General features: G+C 35.5%; 2 protein-coding genes across 4 annotated transcripts; one reads left to right on the forward strand and one right to left on the reverse strand.

Annotated features, from left to right (window-relative positions):
- Positions 1 to 397: 397 nt before the first annotated feature.
- LOC106623354 (uncharacterized) lies at positions 398 to 9,602 on the reverse strand. 3 transcript variants are annotated; one of them, XM_070110952.1, is made up of 5 exons: positions 9,559 to 9,602; positions 8,097 to 8,285; positions 7,971 to 8,025; positions 1,065 to 1,565; positions 398 to 998 (listed from the first exon to the last, which is right to left on the reverse strand). In XM_070110952.1, exons 4-5 carry the CDS (start codon positions 1,065 to 1,067, stop codon positions 456 to 458), a joined length of 546 nt encoding a protein of 181 aa, XP_069967053.1. In that variant the 5' UTR covers positions 1,068 to 1,565; positions 7,971 to 8,025; positions 8,097 to 8,285; positions 9,559 to 9,602; the 3' UTR covers positions 398 to 455. The 3 variants fall into 3 exon arrangements, with proteins under 3 accessions (XP_069967053.1, XP_069967054.1, XP_069967052.1); XM_070110953.1 differs by having other exon boundaries at positions 398 to 995; positions 7,971 to 8,285; XM_070110951.1 differs by having other exon boundaries at positions 7,971 to 8,285.
- LOC106621027 (uncharacterized) lies at positions 5,752 to 6,693 on the forward strand. Its single transcript, XM_014239711.3, has 2 exons — positions 5,752 to 5,991; positions 6,094 to 6,693. Exons 1-2 carry the CDS (start codon positions 5,983 to 5,985, stop codon positions 6,379 to 6,381), a joined length of 297 nt encoding a protein of 98 aa, XP_014095186.1. The 5' UTR covers positions 5,752 to 5,982; the 3' UTR covers positions 6,382 to 6,693.
- Positions 9,603 to 23,249: the final 13,647 nt, after the last annotated feature.

The raw sequence follows: 23,249 nt of genomic DNA on the forward strand, positions 1-23,249 counted from the left end.
ACGGATCGTTACAAAAAATTGTATGCCGCTGTAACAACAAAAGTTCTAAGCTCTCTCGAGTTTGAGTGGATAAGAACAATTTTCGTTCGGAAGTCTTTAAACCGATTGCTCATGTGGTAGTAAAAAAAAATCTCTATTCTACCGAAATACTCGTACCTCTTCAATCGTTTTCAATTGAATGTCTCCTTAATTTAGGAACTTTAACTACCTAATACCCTCAATTTTTCACTCTGCTCCAGCTATTTTTTGATCAAAAGTATTTTGCAATGCATGTATGGTTGGGAAACATTGAATTTTTGGTCAAGCGGTCACATGTTGTTGCTGTCTGTTGTATCTGAAAAACGCGTGCACCCTAAATCCATTCTAAGCTGTAATAATTGGTTAAAAAGTCCTCACACCTTTATGCATACGAATTTTGTTTTATTTATGGAATTCTTTTATTTCAGTTCTCAATACTACTGGGTGCGGTAGTTCTGTTTATTTCTTGGACTAGGAACTGATTCCTCGAAGCTAATTTTTCGTACTGGCTTTATTTCCGGAAGCGTCTGATACACCACCGGCCGTGCAGAGTAGGCCAAATGTGCCGGGGTATGTGTTAACGAGTAGACGACGGGCGTACCACCAGTGACCGCTGCGGCTGTAGTGGCAATATTGTCTACCAACGGAGCTTTTGGCAATTCATGCTTTATAATTGTCGTTGGGAAAACATTCAATTGTGGAGCCGTGTAGATGGATTGGCTGGCAACTGACGGTTTCGGCCGATGTACCTCCGCCGCTTGTGTGGCTACAGTGCTAGCGAGTTGTGGCTGCGTGGTCTGACCGCTGTCGCGATGGTTATGCACGCGTGTGAATGTGGTGTGCGAGACGGCAGAGGGAGCGTTATGCACAATGGTGGCGATTTTAATGTCGCCCGCTTGCTGGAAATCTTCTGGCGATAAGGCCAACAGGCCAGCCCGACATGCTGTAATGCTGGCGATGAATATAATTAAAAGTTGCTGCTGCAAAAAAGGCAAATATACATAAATACCATATTTAGACTTTTAAGATGCAATTTTAGACATTACCATAATGATTTGAATTTTTTTCTTCAGTGCACCTTGTTATTGTCTTGAGACAATGCGTTTGACGCGCTACGCAAAATAAGATTACTAGCTTTGTTGAGCGTGAATTGAATTTATACGTTGCAGTCGTAATGACAAGCGCATTTGTAGGGTCTGGCTGTTTTGCCTGGCGCCTTGAACTGGAGTCCCGAGCGTGCAACAGCCGCAAATGTTCATGTGGTTTTGCATTTCGAAAATGTTGTGTCATATAGCTAACTGCTTGCATACGCTTATGTAAGCGCTAACGGTATCTGTCTTCACTGTTAGCGTAAAAACATATTTCTGCACTATATTTTTGTCAACGGTTAAGGTTAGTTGTACTCATAACATCTTACCGAAAAAAATGAAATACTAGTAAATATATTTTTTGGTGATTATTTTAGTGACGAAGTTGTGTCCCACAATCATTTTGATGAACATGTTCATCTGTTTCTGTAGGCGTGTTTCTTTCAGGCCTTCGAACACCTTGTAGGAAAATTCAAAGATTTATTCTCTTAGACAATTTGTTTTTTATACTCTCGCAACTTGTTGCTACAGAGTATACTAGTTTTGTTCACCTAACGGTTGTTTGTTTCACCTAAAACTAATCGAGTTAGATATAGAGTTATGTATATATAAATGATCAGGATGAAGAGACGAGTTGAAATCCGGGTGACTGTCCGTCCGTCCGTCCGTGCAGGCTGTAAATTGAGTAAAAATTGAGATATCTTTATAAAACTTGGTACACATGCTTCTTGGTACCGTAAGAAGGTTAATATTGCAGATGGGCGTAATCGGACCACTGCCACGCCCACAAAACGCCATTAATCAAAAACATATAAATTGCCATAACTAAGCTCCGCAATAAGATACAAGTCTGTTATTTGGTACACAGGATCACATTAAGGAGGGGCATGTGTAGTTAAACTTTTTTTTAAAGTCGGCGTGGTCCCGCCCCTAATAGGTTTAATGTGCATATCTCCTTAACTTCTAAAGCTATAATAACAAAATTCACTGGAAGCAAATGTTTTTAGCACCTTTACCACCCTAAATGGGTGAAATCGGGTGACACCCGCCCCTTCACTCCCCATATAACGGTACTGTTAAAAATACTAAAAGCGCGATAAACCAAGCACTAAACAAGTCAGGGACATTAAATTTGATCTCTAGGATGGTATGAAATGACTTTATAGGAACCGTGTTCAAAATAAGTCAGAGGGCATGGCGCCGCCCACTTTTAGGTGAAAACCTATATCTTGGGATCCGCTTAACCGATTTCAACCAAATTCTTCTTCTCATATTTATATGTTATAGTACGAAAATGGGCGAAATCGAATTAAAACCAAACCTAATTCCCATATAACACCATTTCAAATTCCATCTGATTCTTCTACTTTCCACTATGCATATATTTTTGTTTTAATTTTGAAGCCAAATGCATAATAACAAGTAATGAAGCAATAAGTTCGAGTGTAACCAAACATTTTACATTCTTACAACTTGTAAGGATCAAAGCAGGTAAAATACCTTCACGTGTTGGGAAAACTTTATATTAAAAAATGTTGCGAAACATTTAACATATTATTGGACGAAAGTGTAAATGGATTCCAAGCAAATTTGATATTTTATTAAGTTATATTATAGGTCATATACTCGTTAAGTTTTATTACCATGTTTTACTCCGCGTCAGCTAAAATTGTATTAAATCCATCTTCAAATGAGATATATGGGACATAGGTAAACTCAACTGAAGAAGATAAATTTAATATAATGAGTTGATGTTCAAACGTTAATTCATTATTTTAGGTATACAAGGTTTGGACCAAAATTAAGGCCAATTTCATTCATATTCCCACACAATTTTTAAGAATACTTGTTCATTTAATTTTAATAATGTATCACACATTTTGTCAGGTGAAAAGTCGCAAGTTATTGTACATATTATTTTGGTGACAGAGAAAGGAGTGAGCTAATTGAGTTAGTTTTGACATTGTGAATGATATTACCTATTACACGCGTCAAAAAAGAATAGTCTCTGTTATAATGATTCCTATTGGCTCCACTTAGTAATGGGTGTTTTTAGACATGTAGTTTTCAAGAAGTAATAAAATCCACATAATTAAAGATATGGCCAAGAAAGATACTTTATTGTAAAGATAAAAGTTTGCCATTATGTTTTTAAAATGCGAGAGGCCCAATTTTCGATCACTTTCTGCACCAATTGGGGCCGTATGTCAGCAATAATACGAAATATTATTTTCCAAGGGATTAATTATCTCAGGCTTATCTCTCGGACAAAGACAAGCAACTTTACATCACTTCATTAGATTGCCGTCTTGTTGGAACCAAAGGTCGTCCACATCAACATCCTCCAAATTTTGTACGAAAAAGTCATCAATCATGGCTCTATAGTGTACCACATTGACTGTAATATTATGACCGGCTTCATTTTTAAAGAATTATGGACGAATGATTCGTTCTGCCCATGGAGCAAACCAAACAGTGGCTTGTGGATTATCCTCACTCCAAATGTGACAATTTTGTTTATTAACGTACCCATTCAAAAAAAAGTGAACTTAACCGCTGAACAAAATTTTCTTGTGAAAATCGATATCAGTGCTCGTCTTGTTCACCGAACGTGTGACGCGCTAGATGGTTTTTCGGCTTGAATTCTTGCATGAGTTGGATTTAGTAAGCTTTGCGGGCAAGTTTCTTTCGCAAAATTTTACATAAAGTGGACAGCTCCAATCGTTATGCGCGATGTCGGATGGACTCATTTGGGTCTTCTTCGATACTCCACAGCAGCAATAGCGAGTAAACGTGCTGAGAAACAATATTATAAGTTTGACTGAATTTTTGTTTTAAGGTGTGTTTGTTTGAAATAATAATTTATTTTTGCATAGGTCTTAAATTAGTGACAAATAAGTATTCTTTGTCGAATGGGTCGATAAAGATATTATCTCTAAGAAACATAAGAAATTGTGAACTAGTTACACTTCCATAATTTATTTTATTAAATATTTATAGAAAGAAAAATCTTATAAAAAAAAAATATATCATTTGTTTTCATGTACCTCATTATCCTCACTGTGTCATTAATATTTCCTGCAGGGAATGTCAAGGAGCGTGTTTCTTGCTTTGCATTGCGGTTTTAATTGCTAACACTCATTAGCTAATTTGAACGCAATTGCTTTTTGGCGGTTTTGAATACTTAGGTATATACCTACATTTTAACAATCTATACATAACACATTCATATATAATATGTATATACATATATGTACACATATATTTCAAACTTAATACTTTTGTATGTATGTTTGGTTCAACTTAGGGCGCTGCTGCTCTTGCGCCCAACAAATATCGTGTTCAATCAACCTTCAATAGCTTATAAGTTGTTTTTTCTATTGCTGCTTATTTGATTCCGTTTACTTCTTTCACGAAAGCTTCTTACGCAACCTAAGTGCTTGAGATAGAGAAAAAGTCAACTCTGCAAACGTTTTGCTGACACCTACAACAGCAACAATTTGAATAACTTTGCTTGCTACATTTTTTTAGATTATTGGCTTTTGATCACTATTTCATCGTTTCTACTTGCAGTTGCTATATGTCGGGGTTCTCCTACATTTTTTCTATACCCTAAATTCATAAAGAAGATTTTGAAAATGCTAGTTGATGAGATCAGCTGTTTGTCAATATATTAGGAAGTATTAAAGTCAAAAACTACCGCAATTCTACTTCAAAACAAAATATATGTAAAATGATCGAAGAAATTCTAATGACAAGATAAAATTATTGATTTATTGATCGATCGATTAAAATTATATTTATAATTATTTTCGTCTTCGAACTATACACACTCATGTTACTTTCTATATCGTCGAACGTGCTAACAAAGAACCTGCTGAATCAATGGAGGCAATTTGACACGGCCTTATGCTCCTCAAGACGCTGGAACAACTAAAATAAATATTACTATACACACTAACCGAAGTAATTTATCCTGTTTTATGGTATTCCAAGACCTGAGATCCCTCTGATATCCTCTACTACTAGCAGCCTTTACTATATATGATCTCAATGTTCTGGGTAGCTTATGGAGATTGTCCTCTCGATCGAACCAGAGCAGTCGTGTCCGCTTTTTCGTTTCACTCTGTCCTATAAGACTCTGTTGTTTGAGAAAATGTTTTTACTTCGATGGAGACCTGGTCACTTCCTGTGCTTCCAAAAGGGGGGTTAGTTTCTGCAGCGATACAAACGTAAAAAACTGAAATCCGCTAATATAATATGTTTGTTAAAACATAACGCATACTGAAAGAGTGGCTGAAGGGTATGACAAATATCTGCCACTCCTCTAATGGCGCGAAAATTACGCATAGTGTGCGCGCCATTGACGTTCCTTACTTTTCGCTTCATTTTACACGCTTCCATTGCATTGTTAATAATATTTATTTTTTACTTTTGTTATTAACAATTCCAATAAAAGGCAAAGGTAAACACAAATACCCTAGAGCACAATTTAGCTATTCACATATATTTATATATTTACTATGTTGTTTTTATATTACTATGTATTGTACGTGTTTGTGTGCATATGAAATCAAGTTTTTACCGCAACCGCAGCGATACTTTGCTCAGCGCATTCACTCGAGTACCGCGAACCAATGATTTATGGCAACACTCGCAAGCATCGCTTGGCTCGCTAAGTATCCACTCATCGTGCTCATTCGCTCAGCCAAGTTAGTCAATCTGTGAGCCAAGCGGCAGGCGAACAATCAACCCAGCGATTAGTCAGCCAGTCAGTCTGTCCGCGGCATTGCGCTTTTCTAGTCAATCGTCATTTCAGCAGTGCGCGCTAAACATCGAGCGTTTTGAAGAATTGGAATTATTCGAGCACGTAAACATGAAGCACGTAAGTAAAACTTTTAAATTGGGTTTCGCCAATCTGTTTTACTGTTGCAATTGCCATTCACATTTTCACACAAGCTCACGAACATTTTTATTTTTCTTGCAGTTTTCCACATTTGTCGCGCTTTTCCTCAGCTGCGTGGTATTCCATTACCATTGCTTGGCTCAGCCGGTGGAGCGTGCTGCGGCGGCGGGTATTATGATCGACGCGGCGCCTTCGGTGGTCTCCTATCAGGGTTCTTCGCAAACGCATGCGCATCTCGTATTGGCGCCCATGGGACGTTCGTTGGGCTATGTGGAACCGTTGGATGTGAATCGCACGTTGGCGCGAAACGAACGTTTGGACGAGCGGCACGAGGTGCTGGATATAAGTCCCGTCTATGTGCCTGAGTGAAGGGCGCGTGCGCTGTATGTGGGTTGGAATATATGAGTAATGCGAACTGATGCACTACCTATATCTAAATGTATTTAACTGTGCGCTTGTGCAATATTTATGAGCTGAGTTGTTCGCGAAAATCCAGCGATTAACAATACCTTGCTATTTTTCCTATTATTGGTAGATAGTTGTATGTATGATAGAGTATTAGTGAATGTGGTTTGTTTTCGTAGTTAGTAGAAGCAAGTTTACGAAACCATTATTATTGAATTTATTTAAGCAGTAAAAATGTGTGAATATCTGAAATAAAGTTTTTTTAAGCCTAAACAAGTTTTTAATTCGAGAAAAACAATTAGCTTCGGAGAATAATTCTTGTTTAAAAATGAAAAAGTAGGAAATCAAAGTACATACGGAACTAACTTTTTAATTGTATTATATTATAGCCCTTTTAGTAACAGTCGGATATTGAAAACATGTAGCAGGCCCTGTTTACTTGGCTATTTGCACAAGGGAGGTCTAGTAACTCTGTAGGAAATAATGAGTAAGGCCAAACTTGACTAAGGTGCAGTCAATTTTATAGAGGTCACCATCTTTTAATCTTAGGCATAAGTTGGCATATGTTGCTGAAGACGAATTAATTGGACTAACTACCAGCGGCTATGCTGTTGCCGCTCCAGCGAATAAGGCTTTCAATGCAAGTATCGGTGGTAAAAGAGGTAGAGTGAAGTAGACAAAACTTGGTGTACGTGGCTGGAGAAGGCGGACTCGTAGGAGAAGCGCCTGGAAGGCATTATTACGTCGGGCCGAAATCCAGTAGGGTTGATAAGACTAATTTAAGAAACGAAAGAAAGAAACAAAGAAAGGGAAAATATCCGGTGTTGGCAAAACTTTATATTCAAAACTGTTGCGAAAGAATTTAACAGTCATTGCACGATGACATCGTAAATTATAAGTCGTAGATTTCCTCCGAATTCATCTCCGAAATACTAATATTAAGACCAACATAATTTTCTCAAATGCGATATATGTATGTATGTATAGTAAATCCAATATTATACTTACATTAAATTTTTTAAGATATCTTACATATTGACCGATATATACGGTATAAAGCCATTCTTATTCTTCAATATTCTTATACAATATATGGTATATGGGGGCTAGGGAATATTTTGACCCGATTTTGGTAGATATGCACATTCAACCATGTAGGGGGAGGGGCCACGCCCACTTAAAAAAAAGATTTAGCTCAGAAGTGACCCTCGCTGCTGCGATCCCGTGTACTATATTACAATTTTGTATCTTAATTAAGTGCTAAGTTATGACACGCGTGGCAGTGGTCCGATTACGCCCATCTGCGATACGTAATACCTCTTGGTTGCCCAGAAACATATGTAGTAAGTTTCATCCAGATGTCTTAATTTTTACTCTAATTATCACTTGCTCAGACAGACAGACGGACGGACAGACAGATACCATTTATATATACATACCCCATATCTATCTCGATTAGTTTTAGGTGATACAGACAACCGTTAGGTAAAAATAATATTATATTTTGTAGCAACATGTTGCAAGAGTATAAAAAAAATTGGAAATAAACTCACCATCCAGAATATATATGCAAGAGTTACGTGACACATGTGGAGCCCATTTTTTGCACTGGTTGTTTCAAATAACAAAATGAGGGAACACATTATTTCTCTACAATTTGCAAACAATTACTGTCGTACCCAATCTCCCGTGCAGAATTAAGCTTGGTCCGCCTTCCAAGTCTTTAAAAGATATATCTCATATAATGCCTTTAACTTGGGTAGCATATTGACTTAAGCACATTCCAAACTTATGCAGATGTCCGTGCTAGCTATGCTAATGCTTTTATTCCATTTTAATAATACCACTTATAACCAAGTTGATCGACCCTGGAATATATGAAATACATATATGTACAATACATATGGTACATATGTATACATAATATATTTACATATTAAAAGGCAAGCATAATTCCTCAAACCTAAAAATATTTAATATAAGCTTTTTTGGTTGAATTTTCTCAAATAATTAAATTAAATTATATAAAGATCGGGCGAAGTGTTGAAGAAGATGATAAAAATAATTATGAAATTTAGATTTTTGGGTTAAAATTCTTGACCTTTTTGATCTACTAATTAAGTTGCCAGTTCGAAATGATATTGGTTTAAGAAATATGTAAGTGATAACAAAGTGGACAACTTTTTTTACCATGGCTTTCCAAAAAGTCTGCCGAATTATCATGTTTACTTTTATTGGTTTTGATTAAGTTTTGTGCCTTGCAGATATAGTCGACCAAATTTACAATTGGAGTTATAAATTGAAGAATATTTCAACGCTTTGCGATAGAGCGCACCCTGTTGGCCAATTTCAGTAAAATGCAACGGCAAAATTAGTTCCAATTTCTTTTCAGCATTTGAAAAAGAGAGGAATTTGTTTTCTGTAAATGATCTAGAGATCCATATAAGCTTGGTTTTATCCGCGCAGAAGCAAGCAACCGCTTTGTGTTATGCCAAACGGTAATTTTGTTGAGTAATTTTTCAAATTCAATTAAGAGGACAGTACCGTATTGTACACTTGTGCGTCTACAGCGACACACCTGTGGGTTTATGTAAATAAATGATCGTGTGAAACATGTTCGCATTGAACTTGAATATCACATGTTGCGTGTTGTTCAGCAACATTGTTGCTTTGCTACTTCGATTGTGCTTACCGAAACTAAGGTGTGCACTGGTTAAACACAACGAATTCAGCGGTTGGGGAATCTGAGTAGCAAATGTACTTAACCATTCACGTACTTGTACTACAACTTTAAACAAATACATAGTTGCATGTACCCAAAATATAATATTTAATGTAAGAGTACTGAGTTCGGTTCGCTTTTTGGTGGTGGTGAGTTCGAAAAAGCACAGCTTATTTATGTACATTCTGCAGAAAAAGTATTCAGCATTTTAATTAGTTTTATTTGGATGTAAAAGATATATCTATGTCTAACCTTTGTCGATACTACTGCATTGGAATGGAATATTATACAATACAAGTATATAAGTTTTGGTTTTGACTGGAGAAAATTAAAGAGTGACGCACGGGGTCCAAGTTTAAATTTTCTTATGAAAACAATAAAAACGCATTAGTAGAAAAGATTTTGTGTCGATATCTTACCGTTACTTTTTATACTCTCGCAACATGTTGCATGTTGAGTGTATATTTAAAGGTGGATGAAGAGACGTGTTGAAATCCGTGATACTGCAAGTCCGCTTGTCTGCCTGGGCAACCGATAACTTGAGTAAAAATTTTGATGTATTGAAGAAACTAGTTACATACGAGTATGTTCCTTGCCACCTAAGGGAGGTTGTTATTTCAGGTGGTTGAAATCGGATCATTTCGATACCCATAAAATGGTATAAAACGAAAATTTATGGAGGGCAATAACTAGGCTTAAATATCTCACGAACCAATATAGTTATTTCAACCAAATTTTCTCAGGACAAATCTTTTTAACTTAAAGTGCGATAACACGCTTAATAAAAATGTCAGAAGCAATAACCAATATATAAATATTGGAAAATGGGCGTAGCAACAAACACCTTGAAATTAAATCCTATATCTCAGGGAGTTTTTGACCAATTTCAACCCAATTCGGTGAATAACATATTAGCATTGCCATTTTACAGTGTATAAATGGACGAAATTGGAATACAGCCATGTCTACTTTCTATATAACCAAATTTTCAATTCCATCTATTTCCTTCATTATACAAATCAAACACTAATGAAGTTATCGGAAGAAAACATTTTTACAAATATTGCCCTTAAGATATGACATCTAATTTTTCAAAATCGGATTAACTTACCAACCACCATCCATTAATCATCTTTTTCTGGGAACAATTAATTTTCATGCCGAATATAAATATTTTCGAACTTCTTTTATTCTACATATATTGGTTGTAAGCATCATAATACAATTCAAAGAAACAAATCGAGTGAATGCTCCCCCTAGCCCCCATATACCTAATATAAGGATTTTCAAATATCCGGTTGGCTTTACACTGTACATATCGGTAGAGCGAAAAAAAACCTGCATACTTTTTTTCTTGGTACTCTGAAAAATAGGTTCTTAGACACCTTTAAAAAAGTCTCTGCAGGTATGAGCTGGTAATTGTGAGAGACCATTTTTGTAGAGCAGTAAATTTTCTACAAAACTATGAGTTTTGGAGTTTGAAATGTTTTTTTTGAGACATAAAATTTATAAAAAAAAATCAATTTGCCTTAAAATAATTAAACTTTAACCGTTAATATCTTTTAAATGGTTAGGCCTGCGTAAGAGCCATTCTTGTATAGCATTCGATTTCCTACAAAATCTTTGAAACGAGAGAGATTTGAATTTTTTGTACTGATAATTAGCAAAAACTAGAAAACTGTAAGGCCGAAGAACTTCCCGTAATATTTAAGAGCTCATACTTTTTTAGAAGTGTCAATGAACTTATTTTACTGAATACCAAGCGAAAAAAATTCGTTTTTTTTATCTAAGTTGTCTTTGAAACATTAAGTAAATATTTGTATAACACTGGATATACATTATTTAGCAGACTCTGTGCTGAATATATCGGTCAAAAATCATATACACCCCATATATTAAATTTAGCTCCCTCCCTCTGTATCTCATTTCAGTTAATCAGATTTGTTTTAATATAATTATTTTCAACAAGAAGCAAAACGTAGTAATGAAGCTAAGTGAGTCTACAACTTATAATATACAAAAGTTTTAAAGATACCAAAATTGAGTGAATCATTCGGTTTCTACGGATAATGCGTATTGAATTCTTACGTATTTTCTTGCCTTTGATCCAATTGTCCAATCCAAGTTACTCTAAAGCTTCCAATGAATATAATTATACTCTGGCAACATGTTGCTACGGAGTACAATAGTTTTTTTCGCCTAACGGTTGTTTGTATCTCCTAAAAATAATCAAGTTAGATATATATACTGGTATATATATATATATATAAATGATCAGGAAGATGACACGAGTTGAAATCCGGGTATCTGTCTGTCTGTCCTCCCTGCAAGCGATAACTTGAGAAAAATTGAGATATCGTAATGAAACTAGCTACACGTGTTCCTTGGCAAAAAATCGGATGATAACCACGCCCACTTCGCATATAACGCTTTTGTTAAAAACTGCTAAAACTGTAATAAATCAATAACGACGAAATTTTACATTCGAGGTGATTCAAAACAGCTTCATAGGAGCAGGTATCAAAAACATTAAGGTGAAAACACATATCTCCGAACCTATTTCACCAATTTCAACCAAATTTGATTTATTTTGAAATAAGATTATTTTGACATTTCATATTTCCCTTAAGATATGACCCCTCAGGTCTAAAAATTGTCAAAATAGGAACATAATTCTTCAAGCTCTCAGATACTGGAAATGTGGACCCTAGAGCCTATGGCTGACTTTTTACCGAAAATGTCGATTAATATGTGATATACAAGTATATAGTTGAAATTCGCAGAAAATGTTTTTTTTTTATAATAATATATTTTTGTGTCAAAAATGGGTTGAATCGGATCAATATTTCCCTTAGCCCCCCTATACCTAATATAAAGCTTTTCGAACTTCCAGTTAACTTTTTACCAGATATATCGGCCTATGAGCTAGTTATTTTATTGAAACGAGGGCGCGTTTCTCTAATAACAGTGTATCTTTGTGCCTTAAATGGATAAAATCGGGCGAAAACTTGCCTTAGCCTCCATATAACTGATATTCACGATTTTGAAACGTCTGGCTGACTTTACTCCATATATATGTTTATATTTATATATTTATAAAATTGCTTGAAAATAAGTTCTCAAGTATATCTGGCCAATGTCAAAAATTAATGCAATCAAGTCTTCCATTTCTATTCCACCAATGATTTTAGTATAATTTTCGCTGACGGGAAGTAAAATATAGTAATAAATCAAAGTGAGTCTATGACCTTTAAAATAAGTTAATACAAGTATGATACCATATTTGATAAAAATCTTTTCACCATGAAAGAGCATGATATGTTCGGTTACTCCCGACCTTAGCCCTTCCTTACTTTTTTTGTTTGTTTTGACTTAATGTACACTTTAGGGTACTAGAAACATTGTTCACTCGGTAGAATAGAGAAAATAAATTTTATTTTTCATTTCGCTGTTGTGTGAAGCGTTCGAGATGGAAGCTGAAGCAATCAAAACATTAAACACGACTTTCATCTCGAAACTGCATTTTTAAAATCGGGCAATGATTGTTCTAGGAAATAGTTTAGATAGTAATATGTCTAGTAATTTTTTATTGATTTTTTTTTGTTACTGTCAGATTAAATTGTTAGGCCTCTGTAGGGCTCTAAAATGGCCTAACTCATTAACTAATGGCATTACTATTGTATTACTTTTCTGTCTTTCCTCTTTATTTCCCCGTTTGCTATACCTACATCAAGCTTAATGCCGTAGCTTGTTACATTAGAGAAGGCTGTTTTGGTGTTCGGCTAATTTTATTTTCGATTTTTTCGTATTAGAGTTTAAATTTCCTTGTATTTGACAAAGGATGTTGAAAGAACGCCTTAAGACTGATATGATGTTAATTGCCTTGCGCGAGTTCTTCTTTACCAAGTTTTATAAATACTTATTTAATATGGCACACATCTTTAATGCTTACTATATTAAATAATTCTTCATCAGCGATTCAAAAAATATTTAAAATATAAGACTCGCCATACAACCGCTACTAGAAGTAAAATGCCTATTTGTGATGCCAAATGCATAGATATTCAACTAGAGTAACTTGAGATTAAATTTCATTTATTTTATTGGCCAATAAAATGTTTAGTGACGAACAATTTGAGCAACTGGAGCAGCAAAAACTGATTTAACCACTGGAACGTGATGTACCAGAGGGGCAGAGTATGTCTTCACAACTGGGACAACCGCAGCAGCATGAACCACTGGAGTTAAAGTTTTCACTACAGGTGTAACAATGTGAGCATTATTGTGCACTTGGATTATGCTCTGGTGGGAGGTTGCAGATGAAACGCTGTGAACCACGGCACCTACTTTGGCCACAACGGGTTGAGCGATGAAACCGGGAGCGGCGGTGGCGAATGCGAAGAGGGCGATAAAAGTGATCTATTTTGTAGAGTGTAAATGTTAGTTTTTATGTACAGTTATTCAACATGTTGCTAGGTTTGTAGTTGTGTTGATGCTGATCTGAGCTCCTCAAATCATAAAATCTGACTGATGCTAACTTAATAATTCAATCAAAATTTATAGTTTAGTGCAAACAGCTTTTGTCAGGAGTAATATTTGCAAAAGGAATATATCATAAATATGTCATAACCATTGAAGAACCAATTGCTTTTTAGAGGTGTCTACAGTTTGAAGTAATATGACAAATATAATACTTGAATATGACAAATATAATACAAATAGGAAACTACTAAAATACCAGCAACAATATTGTGTCCTTGCTAATCAATTCAATTGGAAGTGAAGAAAAATTGCCATATCATTACAACTATGCTAAATTTCAAACAGAATATGTGCACTTAATTAATGATGCAATTGAATTAAGCCGTCGTGAAGTAGCGCTTGATATCAGGCTGTTGAATGGATATGTGGTGGCGTTAATTAAATTACCTCATGGCTTTCAAGCAAATAAAAACCGTATATATTCACTTCAAATGCAACTGACCTCTATACTGATTTTACTGCTCTGAAAATATAGTGAATTTGTGAATTGATTTTCTGTTTATGCTGTTCGTTTCTTTGTGGAAATTTTAAGTTTAAGTTCAATGTGAATATGGAGACCATTTCTATATCTCAACTGTGTGGCTATTTAGGTGCCGCTATTCATGCCGTTCTCTCGCCACCTCCCACCAGAGCATCACTCAAGTGCACAATAATGCCCATTATGTTACACCGGTTGTGAAAGCCGTGTCTCCAGTGGTTCATGTTGCTCCAGTTGTGAAGACCTACTCTCCTGTGGTTTCAGTAAGACTATTGTTCGCCTCGTCCCAGTAGTGATAACTTACTCGGCTCCAGTTATTCACTCTGCCCAAGTCGTTCCAGTTGTGAATACCTACTTCGGCCCGGTTGTTCATCATGTACCAGTTGTGAAGTCGGTCGGTCGGTAACCCTCGTGGTCTCATTGGTCCATACTGCTCCAGTTATAAAATCAATTGTCTCGGTTCTTGTCGACTTTGATCATCATTGATTTAAATTTTTGTGTTCCTTGATACTTTTTGGTCGTTTTCAATAACTGTTTAACATATTGTTATAATTTGATACTTTAAAAGGATTTAAAGGTGTTTTTATACTCTCGCCGAATTTTGCTCAGAATTAAGTTTTATTCATATAACGGTAATTTGTAACGGCTAAAATATATAAAGATAGATATAATGTTATATTAAAACGTTAACTTGGGTTGTACCGTAGCTATTACACCCTTCACAAATAATAAAGATTCCATAGAAGAACTTGATTATGATCCATCATTTTGTATTGCAGCTACATAATGGTCCGATCTGAACAATTTGTTCGGAAATTGTACTGTTACCTTGAAAAATAATCCATTGCATACAAGGACATGATCAGGATGATTCAGTTTGTATGCCAGCTATAAGCTATAGTCGTCCGATATCAAAATTTCAGATCTATATCACAAAAGCTAAGGGACTAGTTCGCGTAAATACAGACAGATGTCCGTCCGACAGATCTATTTTAAATTTGGTAAAAGTGAATTTGTTTGGTAGTTATATGCTATAATAATGTCTTAGACAATAACCCATGTCAAATTTCGTGAAGATACCTCCTAAAATAAAAAAGTTTTCCATACAAATTCTTGATTCCGGTCGTTCAGTTTGTATGGCAGCTATATGTTATAGTGGTATGTTATCTATTTTTTGGCATCATGTCGGACTATGTATAATTAGAAAAAGAAGCTCTCTGATATTAAAAGGCTAGTCATAAGCCTCATCAGCATCTAGGGACTTGTAAAGTTATAGTCTGTCTCGGACCATTTTCCGATGAGAGGTGGCACACATTGAAGACACTATTTGTGCTAAGTTTTATTCCGACATTTTCAAGAATGGAATGTGCAATTGTGCTATATGTATAGAAAGTAAGCGTGGTTGTAGTCCGATTTCGCTAATTTTCAATTGGTCACATACATAGAGATTTAAAGATACTAACTTTTGATGAAATCCGTCAAGTAGTTGCCTAGATATGAGCATTGTCACATCCATTGTTCGGTGAATATAGCTTTATGGGTTTGCGAATATCTATATACACTAAACCTATTGTCAAGGGTGTAACCGAACATTTCATGCTCTTGGAACTTGAAAGGATCAAAGCTGGGGAAATATCTTCACGTGTTGTAAAAACTTTGTATTAAGAAATGTAGAGTAACTTCATTGTTCGACGAAATCGTGCAAGGGTACAACCAAATATGGTATCATATTAACTTCTTTTGAAGGTCATAGACTCACTTATTACTATATTTTACTCCCCCACAGCAAAAAATATACCTAAATCATCTTCAAATGAGATATATGTGCTATTAACTCAACCGAAGAGGATAAATTTAATATATTGAGTTGATGTGAAAAACGTCCACCAAGGCATCGAAATTCATTACATAATATTAGTGATATGAGGTTTAGATAAAAACGAATATGATTTATTTGATTATATTGAGAGCGAAACCATTAAGATAATTTTATAAAGCCGAAGATCCTTATATAGGATATATTGGGTCCATGGAACGGCTGATTATATTAATTTTGGACATTGTTCAGTTATGCTGGAAAGCTAATTCTCAAGAAATTTTATAAATATTTATATATACCTATGAATATAAAAATATAAATGGATTAAGGTGAGCCGGATGTTTCAAAATCCTGAATATCAGTTATATGGGGGCGACGGCAAGTTTTCGCCTGATTTCATTCATTTGAGACATAAAGATATATTGTCATTAGAAAAATTCGCTTTCTCAATTTCATTAAAATAACCCCCACATTGCCGATTATTATTAGTTATTAGGGGGCTAAGGGAAGCATTGCCCCGATTCAACAGTTTTGACATAAGGATTTATTATTATCAAAGAAAAACTTCTCATAGATTGACCGATATTTTCGGCAAAAAGTCACCCGGTCCACATACTTGCGCAAAGTTTTATCCGAATATATTCATTGGTGCTGGATTTGTGTACTTAAAAGTGAAAGAGCCGTATAAAATTTGTAACTCTTCTATATGGGAAATAGGCGTGGTTGTAGTTCGATTGCGCTAATTGTCACAATGTAACATAAGATCGTCGGCAGTGAAATTGGTCGAGTAGGTTCGGAGATATGTGCTTTCAACTAATAGTGGACGGTGCCATGTCGATCGTCCAATTTTGACCTCGGCCCCTAAAAAGCCTACTTGTGTCATTCCGGGTATAACATTTAAAGTTTCTAGCGCATTTGGTTATTGATTTATCGTGCATTAAGTAGTTTTGAACAAAACGGTTATATTGAGAAAGGGCTGGGTTATCATTCAATTTCATGCATTTTCACAACGTCGAAGGAAGGGTCAAAAATATTAATTCTATGTAAATTTGGGTCATATAGCTTGAATTGCTTAGGAGATATATACATTAAACTTCCAATTCCCTGCAAGAAATCATAGGTTTATATCTTAATTTTGTTCTTAGATATGATTGCATTCATCTACAATACAATAGCAAACTTCTTACGTTACCAAGATACATGTGTACCAAGTTAAATTTTTACTCATGTTACAGCGTGCACAGATGGACGGACAGACAGACAGTCAGCCGGATTTCAACTCGTCTCGTCATCCTGATCATTTATAGGTATATACCTAACTCGATTATTGTTAGGTGAACAAAACTACAATATTATACTCTGTAGCAACATGTTCCAAGAGTATAATAATAATTTACGGGCCATTTGAGTTCAGGAAAAGGAAGGGGAGGGGCGTGTTTGAAATTTTAAAGGTTAAAGGCTTGCATTGACTTAATTTTTTAAAAAGCTCACGAGTCATAAATGGGTTATCTTCTCAATTTCTTTCTGATATATTCTTGGAAGATCATCGTATGAGTTGCTATATAATGTGACACTAATATAATTCATTTCTGAGTGTTCTATTTGGTACACTCAAGATTTACTTATTCATCTCTTTAAATATATCAGGCATATAATATTTTCTTACCATTTCATACTATACATATGCACATACTCAGTTTTGTGTTGCGTTTCTAAATTGTTATTTAATCAAGACTTTTTAATTCGAATGACAAAGTGGGCAAATGGAGCAGCATGAACCACAGGGACGACTGGAGCAACAGTTTTGACTAAGGATACTACAGGTGCAGAGTAGGTATTTACAACTGGGACAACATGAACCATTGGAGCCACAGCTTTCGCTACGGTCATAACAATATGGGCAATATTGTGCATTTGGGTGATGCACTGGTGGGATGTGGCCGAGGGAACGGTGTGCACAACGGCTCCTACTTTAGCCACAATGGGTTGAGAGATGAGTCCTGGAGCAGCAGTGGCAATCACGAAAAGGGCGGCGAATGTGATCTGGAATAAATTTGATTATAATTGTACAGTTTATTTTAACTTATCAATTCGTGGTCTTACGTATTTGAACATGTTGCTGCTGCTGTATAATTTGACATATGGCATCTGACTGATAATTATACTCTCGCAACCTGTTTCTGCAGAGTATAAAGTTTTGTTCACCTAACGGTTGTTTGTATCACCTAAAACTAATCGAGTTAGATGTAGGGTTGTGTATATATAAATGATCAGGAAGAAGAAAAGAGTTAAAATCCGGGTGACTGTCTGTCCGTCCGTCCGTGCAAGCTGTAACTTGAGTAAAAATTGAGATATCTTTATGAAATTTGGTACACATATTTCTTGGTACCGTAAGACGGTTGGTATTACAGATGGGCGTAATCGGACCACTGCCACGCCCACAAAATGCCATTAATCAAAAAACAATAAATTGCCATAACTAAGCTCCACAATAAGATACAAGACTCTTATTTGGTATACAGGATCACATTAGGAAGGGGCAATATAATGTTTTAGTAATCTCTTAGTTTCTAACCTTACTTTTTCAATTAAAAACTATAATTTATTTCCAGGTCGATAAAAATATATGAATGCATTTTCATATGAATGCAATTTGTCACATTGGTCTAAAATGTGTCAAATAAAACTTTGAATTTTTCATCGCGCTAAGATAACGCGCAGAGAAATTGCGAATTGAAGACAGCTAGTATAAAACAAGGAATTAGTTATTTAAAAAAAAATTATACGATTTTTAATTTTTATGATAACCTGATCAAATTTCAACCATTAAGAATCAGATATTCAGAGCTGAAAGCTGTTTAAGCAATTATTCTAAACCGTCTGAGTTTTGTATATTCTGTTCTCGCAACAGTTAGCTATACTAGTAGAGAACTCGTAATTTTTGAAGAAAAAATAGCATAGACCAGCGTTGATCAAATGAGTAAATAATTTATAAATGTTGGTGCAATGAGTTGATATTTTAAAAAATTCATATACAAATGAAATGAAGTTGCCAAAGACTCGAAAAATTATTTTATTGATCTTCCCATCCTTTATAAATTGATGCTATTTTTATAAAACGTGTTCTATTTATATCTTGATAACTACCGAATTATTTTGAAACTTGTGTTTCTCAAAAAGTTTGGCATACAAATGCAATCAAATGCGTCTAAGGTTTGTCTAGCGCATATTTTTCATATTAATCCATCACTGTCAACAAGTATTTTCCTATTCTACGCTTCCATATTTATTTCTATAGTTTACTTACTTTTTTTACTTATGCGAACTGCTGACGCCGCCACTTGTTGCTAATAGGCTTTGAAAGGGGCGTAGCACCTAAACACATGCGTTGCCAATAACGTTGGATTTTTGCTCAAAATATTGTTGCACAAAACAGCACAACGCAAAAACTGGTTGTTGGTGGTTGCTTAATGTTTGTCTATTAAAAATGTTCAAGTTCAATGCCGGCCATACAAGCATTGATATTTGCAACAAACTTAAGCAAATATACCGTTAAAACTAAACAAAAATAGCGAAGGCCAATAAAATATAATAAAATAAGCTTTTTATGCTAAGTATTGTATTTTCGAAAAATTTCTTATAAATATGCTGCGAGAGACGTTGAAAGATATCAGTTTGCATACAGTTTTCTTGTAGTAAACATTCACAACCACCAAAAGAGCAAAATGTTCAAATATGTAAGTTATAATTATTTTTGGATTCAGCAATGATAATATAATACAAATTTTCAATACAGTTTACCTTCGCCGCCCTCTTCGCATTCGCCACCGCTGCTCCCGGGTTCATCGCTGAACCAGTAGTTGCCAAAGTACACACCATTCCCTCAGCCACCTCCCACCAGAGCATCACTCAAGTGCACCGTAATGCGCATATTGTTACACCGGTTGTGAAAGCTGTGTCTTCAGTGGTTCATGTTGCTCCAGTTGTAAAGACCTATTCTGCCCCTGTGATTCCAGTAGTCAAGACTGTTGCTCCCGTCGTCCCAGTAGTGAAGACTTACTCCGCTCCAGTTATTCACGGTGCTCCAGTCGTTCCAGTTGTGAAGACCTACTCCGCCCCGGTTGTTCATCATGTACCAGTTGTGAAGTCGGTTGTTTCTCCTATGGTGCCAGTGGTCCATGCTGCTCCAGTCGCTCACATTGTTCATCACTAAACATTTTTCAGTGATCGTGAAGTTGTTAAATAAATATATAAGCTTTCACTCTACAAAACCTCTCCGCATTTTTTAATTTTTAGTAAATATAAAATACTTATATAACTGGGGTTAGTTAATAATATTGTTAGAAATCATGAATTTAAAGCCAAATCAATAAGAACTCAAATAAATGCAGTGAAAGGGGCACACGTATATTACGGATTAGGTTACGGCTACAAAGATGAAAATATGTAAAGCCTTCTTAAAAACTATAAAATGTGTAGAAATATTAACTTAGATAATGCCACAAGAGATTTATTCCGATCAGAAACAATAAGGAACGCACAGAGACAAATACATATATAGGGGCTTGGTCGGTTCCTGTGCCAGCTTTCAGTACATGACCGGTTTTGTTATACGTAAGCAAATTTAATTTGTGGCATATTTTCAGCGAACAAATAGAAGGCGAAAGTGAAAAAACAAAAATAAAAAGACCTTTACCCAAAAGCCTTGGTCAGATCGTTGTGACTAATGTGTCAAGTTATTCATACGGTATGGTACAACCTATATACAAGTATATTAGACTCAAGCACAGTGTCAGGAGAAAAGTAGCATAATATTGGATATTGTCATAGAACTAGGGGTTTATCAACAATACGCGAAGAGATAATAGATCTTTGTGGAGATAAAAGCAACCTACTTTTTTAATGGTAGACATTCATCGTTCCAAAAGAGTCTGGTCTTCGTAGCCGAAACGGACCCGGATTTTCATCCAGAACTGTCAACTCGAGAGTATTCCTCCAAATAACTTCAGGGATGTTACTGCCGCTACAACAACAACAATCGACAGCGAAATTTAAGTGTTTATCGATGGGTTTTCATTAATTTGCTTATTGAATCTGCGTGTTTGAAGCCTAACATTAAATAATAAAATCTAAAATTTACCATATTTACAACTTTAAAGCTTTAGCTGATAGATTTGGATGATCCCGAAGTATTTATAAGTTTTATTCTACTGTGCTTTATTTCATTCTTTACCAAAGAAATGCCTAAATCTTTGCGAATATTTTCATTTGGAATGTATTAAGGTGAACCCGTTGTTGCTTCAAGCGTTTTTGATTGGAATCTCTGTATTATGTTAATGCTGGTTGCACCCACAGTTGAATACCAAATTGGGTTATACAAAAACATGTATTGTTAACACCTAGTTAAGAACTTTTATTTTACAGCCAGTTGAATTTTATTGCTCTTGTTTCCATTCTAGTAATACTTCTTGATATGTGATGATGATCACACATGTGATAATTGATCTCCACGTGAACTTTCTGTCCAAGTGAATGCCAAAGACATTTTAAAATTTCACCTTTGCCGAATTTATGTCGTTCTACTGACCCCAAAACTTACTGACTATTACAGTTCATTACTATTTGAAAGTCGAAGTCGTTTGATGACAAAATAAATACAACTGATGTATATCGTGGGTTAGATATGTATCCACAAGTGTTCCAATGACACCAATAAAGCAGTATAAGCAGAATTTAGTTACCCTTACTACGTGTGCGTTCAGAAAATAACGTTAATTTTAAAATTTCGGTAAAATTTTCTAATCTTCCATTTTAAAACTGTTACTATTCGCTCAAAATACGTTATTTGTCTGTGAACAAATTTGTGTGTAATACTTTCCCACTTTAGCAGCACTGACCACTTTTATAGTTATAAGCAACCAAAATGGCGCAGGAGTATGAACGAAAAAAGGAATAGAGCGGGATCGCTTTCGAATTGAACGTGTTGTTTACGCGGCGCAGTGTCCTAACGAATGCTGATCCTATAATCTGGGGACCATCCTTTTTGTTGCTTGGCGGTGTGGGGTGTCGTCGTGTGGTGACATCTTGCTGAGTGTGGTGGTGTTCTCAGGTGGGGTGTGTATTAATAGGGTGCACCAGTTTTTTCCGAATAGAGTTGTGTGTTTAGTTACTGAGGCTTAGCTCATTTAAACATCTTGGGCCCCCTAGGCGAATATTTTGCCTAGTTTTACACATCTTTACTAAAATGATATATGTATGTATTGCGGCATGCTGCTGGTTGAGTAGCCGGGGGCACGAGGGGGTGGGGGGGGTCACATGGTCATGGAGTAATGTTATATCCATATTTATCTGTAGTGTATAAAACGGCTCTAGTTTTAAAAACATATCTTGTATGCATTTTAATATGCTTGAGGTGCTTTAAGGTAAGTAACTTTATTTTGCGGGTTTCTCTTATAATAATAATATTAATATTATTATTTGTATTCTTTGTTTAACATTTCTTTACCATCGGCTTATTAAGATTAGCAACTCCACGCCTGGCTCAGATATGACCAGAATGGGTGCTCCTTTGAAACCTTTGAGGGATCTTGCGAGAGTGAGATTTGTGATTTTCGCTTACTTTTTTGAAGTGGGATTTGAAGCTTTATATAGCTGATTCCGATAAACTACCCATATGAGGAGCGCTTAGATAAATGCGACGTTTGCGTTTTACAAATTTAGGAGCATCGCTGTATCACCTTGGGAGTATGGTGATCCTTTAATTTTATGTTTGTGTTGTTCTATAAATTTGCCATCCTGTGGGGTCGAAAAGTTATATATGTATGTGTTTTTAAAATTTAGGATGTCAAAGGAAATTCTGACTTTATTTTATTCGTGGAGAGTTGGAAAATTGTGACTTTAGCGGTAGTCGTACGACGTACCGACCATTATTTGATCGAGTAGTTGTGGCTTTGTAGAAGTCTTCACAATACCGATCTTCTGGGGTTGTAATTGATATGAGCGTTTTTCTAACTCCCGAAATTTTCTTAATTGTGAATGAAGGTATTCTTTAGAGTATTTGTCAACTTGAGTTGTTGATGTGGAAACTGGTTCTGTAACTAGTCCACTTAGAATCCAACCAAATATAGAGTTTTGGGCTAGAAGGGTGTTTGAAATTTGTTCAACACCATCAAGTATTATTTGCGGTATAAGGTCGCTGCCTACTATTATATCTATTTGAGCGGGGGTATGGCAGTTGGGATTTGCTAGCTTTAGGTGTGAAACCTTTTGTC

Source organism: Bactrocera oleae, chromosome 6 (assembly GCF_042242935.1).
Source record: "Bactrocera oleae isolate idBacOlea1 chromosome 6, idBacOlea1, whole genome shotgun sequence".
In the NCBI taxonomy this organism is placed as follows: domain Eukaryota; kingdom Metazoa; phylum Arthropoda; class Insecta; order Diptera; family Tephritidae; genus Bactrocera; species Bactrocera oleae.